The sequence below is a fragment of the Sinohyriopsis cumingii genome, unplaced genomic scaffold, assembly GCF_028554795.1.
Source record: "Sinohyriopsis cumingii isolate HCF-2022 unplaced genomic scaffold, ASM2855479v2 utg000160l, whole genome shotgun sequence".
NCBI classification, from domain to species: Eukaryota; Metazoa; Mollusca; class Bivalvia; order Unionida; family Unionidae; genus Sinohyriopsis; species Sinohyriopsis cumingii.
The window spans coordinates 867,752-882,694 of NW_028315873.1; the positions used below are offsets into that span (position 1 = coordinate 867,752).

At 36.4% G+C, this 14,943-nt stretch overlaps 1 protein-coding gene across 1 annotated transcript in view; it reads right to left on the reverse strand.

The window, feature by feature from the left end:
- Positions 1–5,334: 5,334 nt before the first annotated feature.
- The window catches only part of LOC149774622 (transmembrane protease serine 9-like), a 118,298-nt gene continuing 108,689 nt past the window's right edge, over positions 5,335–14,943 (reverse strand). The window contains exons 10-11 of the mRNA XM_089944950.1: positions 7,464–7,640; positions 5,335–5,456 (exon numbers count right to left, since the gene is read on the reverse strand). Of these exons, the coding sequence (XP_089801076.1) occupies positions 5,335–5,456; positions 7,464–7,640 (299 nt within the window). The remainder of the gene's footprint in view (positions 5,457–7,463; positions 7,641–14,943) is intronic.

Below are 14,943 nucleotides of genomic sequence, written 5' to 3' on the forward strand. Positions count from 1 at the left end.
ATGAAATTAGTACACCTGAAGGACAATTGTGATATGATATATATTTTTTAAATCTAAAATGTAACACATTATGTACATGCATTTCAATACTCGGACTGTGACTCTCTATTGCAAACATTATTTATTTTCAATAACAGTTTTCCGTTGGGCCTCATGATGATAGTTACCGTTTTCCTTTCAATTCGCACACGAACTTCTCTCTCTCTGTCTCTCTCTCTGTATCATCAGCGGTGTGAAATCATATCATCGGTAGAGTGACAATTCCGTAAAGGAGTAAAATTGTCACCTTTCTATCGATCTGATTGTGTCCGCCACCAGAGTCTGGTCACGATGAAGAGTACATATCCATCAATCATCAACCGATAATAATGTTTTGAAACATAATACGTATATGAGAAAATATAATTTCATAAAAAGTAATGAGAAAATTCCCTTCATGATACATCTACCAACTCTTCTAACTCCAACTTTTGCATTATTTACAGGTTAACACAGTGTAAACGTTTTGTCGTACTGGCATATCTCCAGCTGTATTAATGATATATAAACGAGACATCTTAATGTAATGTCGTACGAAGGTTACCCCTGTGTGAAACATCTGTGCATATGCATACGTGTTTGTCCTTTGAATATATATTATCATGCTCCCAGTGACAGTTCACGCATTTTACGGTCATGAGTATTCCGATGACATTATATTGCACGTGCAATTGAGAGTTACAGTACTGATTGGTAAAGTTCTATCGATATCTATATTCAGTTTAAACATGTGAATATAATGGAATAAAAACTGTTGTCGAGAATATAAAAATCCCACTTGAGTAATTGAACGAATTATTAGATACCGTATTGTCTTGATGTAAACTATTTGTAAATGTTATATCGCAGCAGATTTGTGGTGGTTAGCTTGACAGGTAACAATACAGATTGACATAAAGGCTATGCTCGCAATATATCGGAAGATTGCAATGCTTAATCACTCACTGTTTGATGGCATTTTTTATTTTTTACTTAGGAGTCTCTAGGATAACGTTAATCAAAATGACTGTAATTATGTGACGCATTTATCAGTTTAAAAATTCATACTTTAATTTTCATTGAGTTCTCATGGCAAGATGGTATTCATTCGTCTTTAATGTTATATAACTCATGTATTATAAAATGTCATTCACTATCATATTGATATGATTGCGTTCGGAGTAAGTTTCATGCCGAGATTGCTTGAATATATGTCTTAAATGATATCGATCTTGTATGCTAAAATAGTGATGTAATAGTGTAACTAGACGTTTCTAGCAGTTGCCACAGATATTCCTTTTTTGGTAATGAGGAGATAATGTGTATATCAGTTGATAGGCTGAGAACGGATCGCATTGGCCTTACTCTGATGAATTACGATAAGACGGCTTCTGACATAACGGGAATGGAAATAAAGTTCGACGCCAAAAATAAAATAATGACAAATACTTAGGATAAATGTCATTTATTTGAAGATACAAGTAGCCCCATATGTGTATCACACGATGGGAAAAGAAGACATACAGTCAAAGTACGGTTGATGACCCGAAGAGGATGAGCATATAAAGAGAAAACAAGAAAAACACTACGGCGACTCTGACTTGTCATCAATTTTGAATTGGTGAGAACCGGAAGCAACCAGGTTATTCATGCATGCTGAGCTAAAGAGTTTGTTAATTTACTTTAGTATGTGATGAAATTGGTATTTTTTTTAGAAAAGCAGAAATGCTAATTCAATTTCGTATGATTTTTTTAGTTCTATTTCCAAAAGAAAAATTATCATATATTTGTCATGTTCAATTTTATTTTGTTTATGCAATTTATTAAATTGTTATATTTTGTATACGGAGGCTCGTGTTGTTCTAGAACATATCCGTGTTATTCAATCCATTATTTCATATCTTATTTTATTATTTACTCGATCAGGGTAATAACACCAAGGTTGGTAATCTCCTAGATAATAACAACCAAAGCAACATAAATAAGGAACATATCTCCCCGTAATGCGGATATTCTCGCTTAATGATCGTCTAAAGCTGCAAACAACAAAGATCCTGGTGTGCCGTAGTATAATGCATATTCAACAATAATTCTTTTTCTGATTACTCCAAATATCTGCAGAGACCCATACCTGCCAACACATTTACGACGGCAGATCTGAAGCTGTGTCGGTTGCAGTTGTATTCGACTTATAATTGTAGTTGTTGAGAGCAATCAAAACTAATTTGTTGAAGATTGTTTATATTTTTATATTCAGATTAGAACTGAGCATAATAATTCTAGAGGCCAATAGTGTTGTTCGTTCAGAAGACATCCACGAAGGCGACATATTAAATAACAACACATACAAAAACGTCAATGTACGACAAATATATACACAATTCTGGCAAGCAGGACAAGAAGATCGCTTCATAAGTTAAATACCGTAATCCCACACATCATTTTATCACATGCACACAGAGCATCTTTAAATATGAAGAAACTTTACATAAAACAGTTCCAAAGCGAAGCCCAATTATACTGATTGAAACCGGTAATAATGTAGTTTCAGTGATATAAAGGTAAAACGATATGCTGCAAATTCGGTAGCACGCAATTGGGGTAGAATGGAATTGAACGACGTCCCCATATTCCACATAAGTGATAAGCTTCTTAAGTTGTGACTCATGCAGGATGCAAACATGTATCGTTCAAAACAATTAGGATAGAACAAAGTATTATATATGGTCACCTAAGCTACGAACAGGGCAAGTCAATGCAAAACATAGTAGTTCTGACGATTTACAGATCGCGGTGTATGAAAGGGGGTTTAGAATAGCATATGATCGTTAGATACTTGCATATCATTATCCACTGTGTCTTTGTTTTCAACAGGAATCAACATTATCATACTTCCAAACCTACCTAAAGTTATAAGGGTAAAAATGGAGATTGGCAACTAAATATCATTTGTTTCGAATACGATGTAGTTACTATGGAATAATTTGCAAACTTAGTCAATGAATCCATTTGCTTTTTTACGACTACATGTTGAGAGAGGGAGAGAGAGATACACAGAAGACAGAGAGGTTTACAAACTATACGTTTGATTTCCCCGTAATGAACTCAAGGAATTTTCGATATTGTCCTAAAAAAGCGATTACAGTGATTAATAAGAGAGTCATCTCCCATGAGATCTGCCTTTCTTCCGCGAGGGTGTCCAGCTGACAAATCAGTGTACGGAAGCCACCAACATTGTTCAAGGACACAATATACAGACATTTGTACCGTACATGGAGCAATGTATGCATGTTTTAAACTGCTGGCTAATGCATCAGGTTCGCACATATGATAATATATTTATTAGTAGTGTACTTAAAACAATTTACATTCAACAGCGTACAAACGATCACAAAAAGCAAATATGTTCCTTCAGATGCTTTCAGAGACAACAAAACCAACAACTTGATCTAATAATATGTACATTTTCGTCGTACATGCGTACAACGTTACTTAGGGTCAATACTTGTTTTATAGGTAACCAACTGCACTAACATGTATCTCGTCGTAGATACGATTGCGGAAAGATTCACTAAAACGACAGAAAGCACGTTTACTTTAACCTAACTAATACTCATTTTCATGTGGATTTATGGCATGTTCCGTTTCTAACTGACACTCTGGTCTATGGAGCTTGTCAATTGTGTGGACGCTATCCATTTGTGTTCTCCAGCCATAGGGGTACGTGTTCAATTTGTATTGTATTTGAAATGTGAATCCTATTCGTTTTTTTAATGTCGTATCGTGAAAAGATGCTTTTATTACCAGGGAGGTTTGAATCGTTGTGAACTTCTGAATTGCATGTTGCTATTAGTTTCATTTTGTAGCATACATATACAGATATTAATTCCGGAACAGGTTTTATGACCAGTTTGGTTTTATCGTAGCTGTTATGGGCTATCTGAAGCTGTCAATAGATGCATAGGGCTGTATATAGCTCTGCACGTATGTCTATCCGTGAGTCTGTGCGAATGGTGGATCCAATAACTGAGGGTGTAGCCAACACAAGTTGGCCAACCTATAATAGGAAAACTTTGTGCTGTCGGTGCATATGCGTGCGAGTATCTCAATATATCTGTCTGGCAGTCTGTTTGTCGATATGGAAGATGATGCAAGACCATACGAAGACGAAACCGCTAGCTTGTAAACTTGTGCGCATGGTCTATACATGAAGGGTGTGTACTGTCTACACAAGTGAGGTCCAACCCAATAATTCTGGAGAGCTGTGGGGTTTGGCAGTGAACTAATTTTACAACTTTTATACACACACACACTAACACACACACACACACACACACACACACACACACATATATATATATATATATATAGATTAGTTCATTTTATATAAATTATCATGTTTCATTACATTGTGCTGTGTTGTCATTCGATCCAGGGATCCATTTATGTCTATCCTGTTACACAATGAACTCTTTTCTTTTTTTGACCAACGAGGTTTCCAATTCATTTGTGAACTTGAATATGATTTTTACCCACTATTCTTCGTCCTGAAGAATGCTCGGTCTGTATCAGAAAATACGTTTGGATGTCGGATGTAAATTGATGGAAATACGTCCTGCTCGTCACCGTCACCTCCAACAAAAGAAGCGATCTCTAACTGATTACTGTACCTCGGTTTTTTTCCTGGACTATCTGATGGTGTTATAGGGTTTAACTCCATGTTTAGTACAATATATGAGGAACCCGGAGAAAATCCCGGAAAGAACAATGATCCACTATAATCTACTGGCAAGATTTATCTCCTATCAACATTGGCCGCAGCTGAAAATCGAACCCACACAGACAGAGGTGAAACGGCAGTGATCTTTAACTTTGAGAGATTTCGACCACTATGCCATTCGAGGCCCCTTGACAATCTGCTTCTCAAATCATTTTAGATAATCTAAAAGTTTTGGGAAATGCAGTGAAGTCATTCAAGGAATAAATCTGAATTGTATTGCAATTGAATTGGTTTTATTTGTGAATTACTAGTATCCATTATGTAGCAAATATATTGCAAAGCAGAGATATTTATTGATTACACTTATCCATTATGATAAAACAATTATGCAGACTGAAGTTATAAAAAGTTCAGATTAGTGAAATATAGTTTTTATTATCTTACATTATTCTCATCTTATAACAAATCTACAATAGATGTTCCTCAAGACGATGTGGCCACATCCCTTTGAGAATTATGTATATCTCATACAGATATGAGTAACGGTACAAACAATTTGTTTCATGCTTAAGTAAGACTCGACATCATTTATTTTATTATAGCTTCATTTTCGCTTGTATCCATGTCAGGAACTCTGTGACCTTTGCATACACTCCGGGCTTATTAGCCAAGGCACATCCATCCCCCCATGATGTGGCTCCTATAACTGTGTATTTACCTGAAAACAATAGTTAAAACTGTAAAATAACAATATAATGTCTGTTTTGAAAACTATAAGGAACTAAATGATATTTTTGAGCTCTCAGGAGATGATGTATGAAGCAGATTACATCGTAATACAATGAGTTCTTCAAGGTACTTTGGGAATTGGTCTATTAGATATACTGCCTCAGGAATGCAATGAATGTGACATCTCTATATTACATTTTCCTAAGATAATGATCACAAATTTAGAAAATGATTTTCTGTGACATATAGGTGTTCCATTCTTGAACTCGTAAATTAATTTTAGAAGCCTGCCATAAAAAGGTGATTGTTATGGGTGTTCTCCATTGCATCCACACATGATTAAGAAAGGTAATTCACAATTGCATCATAAGGAGCAAATCATTAGTAGGAACAGACTGAACGGGATCATTGATAAAATGCTTGACTAACTGCGTGCAACTGCATGCATGAGTACGTTTAGTAGTTGAATTATCCATGCTAAATATGTCAAGAACTTTGCTTATGTCCATAAAATCATACATATATATATATATATATATATATATATATATATATATATATATATATATATATATATATATATATATATATATATATATATATATATATATATATATATATATAGTATATATATATATATATATATATATATATATATATATATATATATATATATATATATCCTTCAGAACATACTTCCTCCTCCTCTGGATTTTCTGAATTAATCCTACCCCCCCCCCCTTGTCACCACTTGCCTGTAAGCCATATGATTTTTTTTTTCAGTTTAAACTTGTGCTGTACCTCATTGAGAATGTTATGTGCTGCACCTCATTGGGAATGTTATTGTGATGTACCTCACTGAGAATGTTATTGTGGCTACATCACAGTAGCAACCATTGCAATTTAAAGTAATTAATGTTTTAATAACTACTGTTTCTTTTATTTTAATGCTGAACAGTGTAAACGTCTATACATTTATGATCATGTTATACGATTATGCTCAAACCTTTTTCGTGTGTATTTGTGTTAGCATGGAATTTTCAAATGTAAGGCTTCTATTATCTAATCAATCCTAAATGAAAATAGAAATATGATACCATTCTGACATCCAATTTGGCCACCATGGCAGTCAACTATACAGACTAATTTCAATGTTACGTAGCTATTTATAGCACTTTGGGTTGTCCTGATTTATCGTAATAAGGTCATCATAATACCAGTCCTTCAACCAATGAAAGCCAAATTTATTCCTTTATTTTTTTAAAATATTGTTAGAATGATGTTTTCTTTTAACACATACTTCGTATCTGCCTTCACTGACAGTGTATGTCTTATGCTGTACTAGTGACTATTTATAGAAGTGGTATTCTTAAAAATATAGTTAACCTTTCAGTTCGAATAGAAATAAACGCAATTCATTTTGATCACGAGGTAACATTCTGACCAATGGAAATGTTACTTTCCTTTACCAGCTACTGGCATTGCAAATGCATAGGGTTGACACCATAAGACATCATATTCTATTTAATTGGTTTTAAAAGAAAATAGTGCCAATCTGATGTGAAACATAACCACAGCAACAGTCATATTGAAATCCTTACATTTGAACTCTTTCGAAATGAAGAGTCAGATTTTTATAGGATTCCAAATGTAGTCTTTGCTAGCTGTCTTGTTGATCCTGGATGAAATATATACAGCTCGTGTATCACAGGAGCCATCTCGAAACTTGTGTTATTACACTGACTCGAATATAAAAACCAAGATCCAGACAAAACTTTGCAAGGCAATATGTGGACTTTAAATCATTGATTATATCGTTTTGTATTTCTCGCTTTTGTTCTGTAAGATTGTCACCGAAGGGTTGCTTCTGTAATTGTTATAGTAAAATCCTAACGGGTAGCAGATCTGCCACTCAAAGAACTGACTACTCTAACTGTAGATGACCCCAATGCAGACTCCCACATGAAAACGGAATATATTAGCAATACATTATTACCGTTTATGTTACACACAAAAGGTCCCCCACTGTCTCCACTACAGCTATCCACACCTCCAGTATACAAGTAACCAGCACAAAACATCCGTGGAGTTATGCGATCTTTGTATACACGCTTACATTCACTATCACTGATGATGGGAACTACGGCAGCTTGTAGTATGTCTGGAAGCGATCCTGGAAAAGTATAAAAGCCATATCATATATTTTGCTATAAACTGCTCAACTACATGAATGACTAGACATTAAATTACTCAGAGCATAATTATCTTTAGTATTCGAACTTATCGGTAATAACAATTTTTTTATCATATAATGGTCACGTTATACAATGAGACTAGTGTCGATAGGTGGTAATTGAGTCCTCATATCCCTGTTTGGTGATGAACTTCGTTGTTAAATTCTGAAGATAGTTATGCTCTGAGTATGAAAAATTACTAATGAATTATCCCGACCAAGGAAGCAACCTATTTCAGTTGAACATCTAAAGCTCAGAATAACAGCTAATTTGGTCCACACTGTGAAATATATATCACATTGTGTTTATTTGGAAAGCTTTTGTCACCATGAAAACTATAAGATCTAATTATCATTCAGTTTTTAAATCTAAATTACCTAGTATCATATTCTCAGTATAATGATCCACCCAGCTTTGAGATAAGTGTATAGACTCGATAGATTGATTCTAATTTGGGTATTTTGACTATTGTCTTGCAAATTCATTCATATTCTAGCAATCCCATATCCCCATATTTTACTGCAAACAGGATGTTCTTCCAAACGTAATAGGCTATCATTGTCATCTGTCACTCTCCTAGAGTTCTGAGTTTACATTTTCAGAAAACATGTTGGTATAGGAGTCAAGATTTAATAAGGAACAACAACCTCTTATATACCTTTCTTGGTATTTTTTGCTTTCTGCTATCATTATCATAACCTACAACATTTTTAGTATTAACTTATTTGGATTTCCTTATTAGATGCCACTAAAAGGTTCATTTATTTGTGAACTACTGAAACAGGTCAAATTATGTGAAAACGTTGTAACTCAAAAATACAATTATTTATACAACACCCATTAAAGTTTATTCATGGTATTTTAATTTATCGCATCTTTCTAGCATATATATTTATGGCAAACTGTATTCAGGCACTATACCTATATATATATATATGTATATATATATATATATATATATATATATATATATATATATATATATATATATATATATATATATATATATATATATATATATATATATATATGCAAATGTATACAGTACATCAATACCCACACCTATATATCGATGGTAATCTGTATTCATTATATCAATATCTATACCAATTCAAGAATTATCTATTTTAATTATTGGTAGCCACTGCAGTTGGAAAATCAACGTCATGGTACAAACCTGATAGATACCGACACTGGGTTGATACATGTATGATTTCTTCAGGTTCAGTCACGCAGACAAGTCATTCCAATAATGTACTATTCATGGTAATGGAAGCCATATTTGTTGGCAGATTGGCATAATTGATATACAATACATTTGAAAGATTTAAATTTCAAAGATTTTACTACTTTAAATCTTTGACCTCTGGCCTCATGACCACCTCTGTTTAATTTATTTAATATCAATGTAACTTCTTCAATGATGTAAGAATACTAGTCTAAAAATATGATAAGATTCTGTAAAGGTGCTGTTACAAAGATGTTATATAAAGAATTTATCTTGTATTAGTCATGTAGCCAAGTGATGGCTGGGTGACTATTACAGAGATGTTATATACAAGATTTCTCTGGCTTTTAGTCATATGGCCAGTGGTTGCTGAGTGGCTACTACAAAGATGTTTTATCAAGTCATATAGTTAGTGGTTTTGTTGTGACTCTTGAACACTAATAGCGAAAACCAATAAGATTTGTAAAATTTAGCAAATGAATTGTTTCCTAGATTATAATTCAAAATGAAACAATGAACTTACATCATTCTAAATTAAATAACACTAATTAATTATTTTGTGTCACACATCCAAATGTTAAAGATCTAACTGAATTATAGTGATATTCCGAACAAATTCCATTGTTGAATGTGTTCATGTTCCTGAATTCTTGAACATGGTGGTCTTCCAATGACTTACATTTTCCTGATATGCTAAGTCTTTGAATTTGTCACAATACTATAATCCAAAATGTCCTTGTGTCAATTCAAGATAATTCCAAATACTCCGGTCCAAGAATATTATTGACGAGCAATTTGCATTTCCTTTAAATAGTAATTTAAATACATTATTCCACAAAAATGAATAACCCGATATAACAGTATAACCAATTCTACCTCAAGATGTTAAGAAAAGAATGAATCATGTTCAGATCAACAAAATGATATACCCCTCTTCTTGCCCTACGTCATAATTACCATTTTCTGGAGATACTCTGGCATTTATGGAAACTTCCATTCTAGAAGTGTCTAGTGTCAGAGTCAAAATTGAATATTTTAACTCAAATTATGTCAAACATGGTTACATTGATCATGATTGGGATATTTAGTCCGCAATTGCACAGAACATGTTAAGTGTATATTATTATTAAACTTGACTTTAGCCTCAGGTCAATTTATATATATATATATATATATATATATGTTTATATAGATTACAAAACAACATTAAAAATGTCAACAAATAATACAAATGAAATATTAGTAACATTTTAGGAGAAGCAGAACAATACAGATACAGCCTATTACAAATATTGAAAACTTGTTTCTGAAGTGTCAACGTCAACTCACATCATCACCCACCCCCGTGTTGGCAAATATGTTTCAAATCCATGTTGCTATATATTCTATTTGTGAAACATAGTATTAACTATGATCACTATCCCTCAGCTATTGCATCTGGAGTAGCAGCAGGGGGGGCGAATCCGACATTTTGTCCAAACGTCATTTGGCTTAATTAGCACTTTCTGCACTCAGCGGATCCGGTGTCGTCAGCGCCTGGTAAAAAAAAAAACGACGTCGTCGTCGAGGGGATCGTCCGGACGTCATTTGGTTTAATTAACACCTTCTGCGCGCCGATCCCCAGCGTCGTCAGCGTCCGGTAAACACATCGACGACCGCGTCGATGTCATCGCCCCCCTGCTGCTATGATCTTACAAACAGAGTGATCACTAACTCCTCCTCTTGTAGATCAATTAGGTTATTTGACTGATCGGTAAGTCTGAAATTAATTCTCGTTAAAAATCGATTATGGCATCGCATATAGACCGGATTAATCGGACTCTCAACGATTAAAAATCCCGGAGGGGCTGTTGGTGAAAATGAATAAAGGATATATCCCTGTTGAGCTTGATTTGATTGCTTGGTATCCACCTGGTAACTCCCTTCGATAACATCACACACTAGATTGATCGCTATCACTGATGCGATATTTACGTTGTACGGGGCAATATGCCTACCACCATCTCCGTTATCGTGTTTGAGGATATAAGTTGATGGACCGAGAAAATCATTAAGAGACTTTCTTAGTTCTGGCGCGTTGTATCCTGGAAACTTGAAATCGGGTAAATCGGCTTCTGTGATATTATACTCGGTTAGGAATTTTTGTTTACTACCATCGCTGTTATCGGATATCATTTTAACGACTCGTTCATTGATATATTCCATGTCTGATATAAGTTGATTTAACACCTCAACGTGTTTTCGTTCTTTTGTTTCCCGTAGCTGTTCTATTTGTAATTGGTAATAATAATCAATCTCGGCAAACATATCAGTGATATCACTTAAAATAAATGTTAATATGGCGACCGATTCAGTAGTTTCCTTATGCTGAAAATACCACTGCATGATATTCCTGTCTTGAAATAAAAACCACCTGGGTGATAACGTGCTTTTTATAGTAGATAATTTATCTAGATACCGGGGGGTAATTTCATGATACGATTTCGCATTCGTGTGCAAGTCCTCGGGTGGATTCTTAGGCCATCCTAGTATGGTTCTTATTGAACTGTTATAAATATCAACCATATACCCCGGTGTGCTTATTTCAATCGTCGACGATAACGTCGGTTCATGAACCGTAATAGCGATTTTTGATTCTTTTCCTGTGATCGATTTTATCCTGCGCTGAAATTCTCCATTGATTTGTTCTATTTGGTATGACCCAGTTGGTATTGTAACCTCATTCCAGTCTGGGGTCCCATCGGGCTTATTTGTCCATGCAAAAACCAGCGAGTTATTAGGTTGTTGTCCGTTAAATGCGTCCGCTCGAATATTAGGCCAACTGTGATATACTCGCAATTTTGCCAGCGCTATTTCCTTCACTGGAACCGGCGACGGGAAGTTCACACTGAATTCTGGCTTCGTTGACGTTATCGATATCATACTTGTTTGTACCGGAGTGGTGTTCTCCGCGATCCGCTGAAGTAATTGAGACCCTTCGGGGTTCAGCGACATTATTATTATTCGTTGTTTTTAGTGTCTAATTTCAGCAACCAGGTGGTTCCGACTTCCAGTTAAAAATCCTCGATTTTTGACATCGCGGAGCTATACAACTGGACCATCGTGGAGAATTCAACATCGGATATGAACAAATTATCAATCGATAACGAGATCAACCCGGATAATTTCGAGTACGCGTCGGATACTATTTGATGTTTTACTGTATACTCGTCGAGTTTTTTCTGAAAACACGATGATATCTTTTTAGTGATTGCGTTGGCGACTCCAGCAATTGTTGTCATCGCGGAGATAGCGATTGGAACAGCGATCGGGGCTATCGTGGTTACCGTGGATAAAATAACACCGGTACCGGCTACTATACCCGATACCGAGTACACGACCGCGTCGATGGTGGTTATTTTTCTGCGGTATTTTTTTATTTTTACGCGGTATTGTTCGGAAAGCGTTTTCAAATTCGCGGAGAATTCTTTTGCGGTATCGAATCGATATTGGTGTGACGTCGGTGATACCTCTGATTCAATTACCCTGGTGGTCATTTTTATTTTAAAAGAGCTAGTGTTTTTAATTACTTAGATCCGCTACAAATTCCACATACCATGTGATGTTTGTCCTAAATAGACTGCTATCAACGGCCTTAATTACAAACCGTTCAATTGTATCCTTGTCAATGATTGTTGACACTGTATTGTTAAACCCGGATGAACTCGACGATGATATACTAAACTGCATCGCCGAAATCAATGTCAATCGATAAATGCCCTTAACAGTTGCGGTGATATTTACTGTATTCTGTGTAGGAGTCCAATCGAATGATCCATGCCGAATTGTGTATACTATGTTGATGATGTTCTCATGAGGGATTTTTATTTTTTCGAATCGCTCTGCTACTCTCGGTAGTCCGTCTTTAATCGCTTCAACATCAGTTCTGATTGTTCCTATTTCCTGTGTATGCCCGTCTATACTTTTTTTGTTCGCTGCAACATTAGTTTTGATCGTTTCTATTTCCTGTGTATGCTCGTCGATATTTTTTTTGTTCACTTCAGTATTAACAGCGAGTGTATTTATTTTCCTTACCCACCTGTCTATATTCCCTCTGTTCGCTTCAACCTCGGTTCTGAGCGTTACTATTTCCCCTGCACGCGCGTCTATACTCACTGTGTTCGCTTCAACCTCGATTTTGAGCGTTATTATTTCCTGTGCATGCTCGTCTATATTCCCTTTGTTCGCTTCAACCTCGGTTTTGATTGTTTTTATTTCCTGTCCATACGCAGTGATATCATTTATAGTTGTTGTAATCTCATCCAGCTTGGTATTTTTTTTACCAAAGAATTTATCAAAGTTGTTATCGACCCTGTTAAAATTTTTTCGCAACGTGTAAAATTGACCCGACAGCGTTGTAAACTCCAAAATAGTATTTTTTATTGTTGCAAGATTTGGTTCGGTTACCGTCGGGGTCCCAAAAAAACTAGCGGTAGTGAGTTGTATATCGGTGATAGATTTTTTCACCTGCGCGTCAAGTTCGGTCACCGATTTATCCAACCTTATAAAACCGTCTTTGACTAATGTTACCGCCGATATATGTTCACCCGGTTTGAGTCGTCCGTCGCCGGTATACAACGCGATAGTGTCTTCGGCGGCGTCACCCTGTCGTGTTAAAACGTCATCCAGCGACACATTACTGGATTTCAATTTACCCTGGCGGTCTTGAAATACAACTATTTCACCTGGGTCAACACTGGTTAAATTCAACGTATCAGCGATTTCATCCTCGATTAGTTTTTTTATGTCATCGGTGGCGGGTGTTTTCAGCGCCGAAACCGGTCGTCCCCAAATATCAATCATCGTTATTGTAAAAAAAAAACGGCGTTTCTAATTAACCCGCCGGGCCTCTACGACCCCACTAGTGTATTCGTTTACAACCACATGAGGTGGTTTCCACGATGATGAAATCGCCGCGAGTACGTTCAATACTTCACGGCCGCATATCGGCGGGTCGCTTAACTGCTGTGTTGGCAACGTGGAATAAAAAACCCGGGCTGAACACGCCCGGATATACCGCATGAATTCGTTTGGTGGGGCTAACCCGTATGAATCAAAATAGACGATTGCACGCGGATCAATCGCGTACGCAACCCAATGAGTTCCCGCTCCGGAGGACCCATCGAGGTTAATTATGCCGGTTTCAATATTTCTTGGTGCCGCCGGTAATTGATCCCTCATAAAAACACCTCTGAAGTTTTTTTATCGCTAACGCGTTTGCGGCGTCTATTAAATCAAAATTAGACATAGGAGTCATTGACCCCCGGGTCAATAAACGGTTCCCGGTAGTCTTAGACCCTTTCCCGAGTACCATGAATACGGGGTTCCCGGTAGTCTTAGACCCTTTCCGGCTACGGGTCGTTTTTTTTTTATAGCCTTTCCCGGTTGCCTTTTTCAGTGCCATTCCCGCCGCGGCACCAACGGCCCCTAACGCAGCCGCCTTAGCCACTGCTGGGGCCGCCGCGGCAATCAACGCTGGAATCGCGGCTAACAGCGGAAATATCCCACCGGTCTTTTCCATGTCTTTGATCGCTGCGGCCGAGAAATCTACCTGAACACCCTTTCTGTTCTTCATCGCATTATTGAAATGTTTTATTTGACGCGCCGTCAACGATATCTTATGATTACCACCTGCCATCTGTGACGGCTTCAGCGTTATTGTGGTCCCGCATTGTTTAGCCGACTTTGATCGTAATTTCTTGACTTGACCATCAGTCAACTCTACACTGACGACACTATACGACATTTTATTGTAAACGTGTTTGTGCTTTCAATTACGTGTTTTCCACTGGCGCATCAACGATTCTCATTCGTCCACCAACGCCTTCCAACAGCAATGATTTATCGCTGAGAATGACAGCAATAGCTCTATAATTAGCAATAGTGCCGCGAGTTACATTAGCTCGGAAGTGTATATCAACGACGGATTGTCTTGTTAAATCAAGATGTTCCAGCGAAAAGTAATAGATCGGATA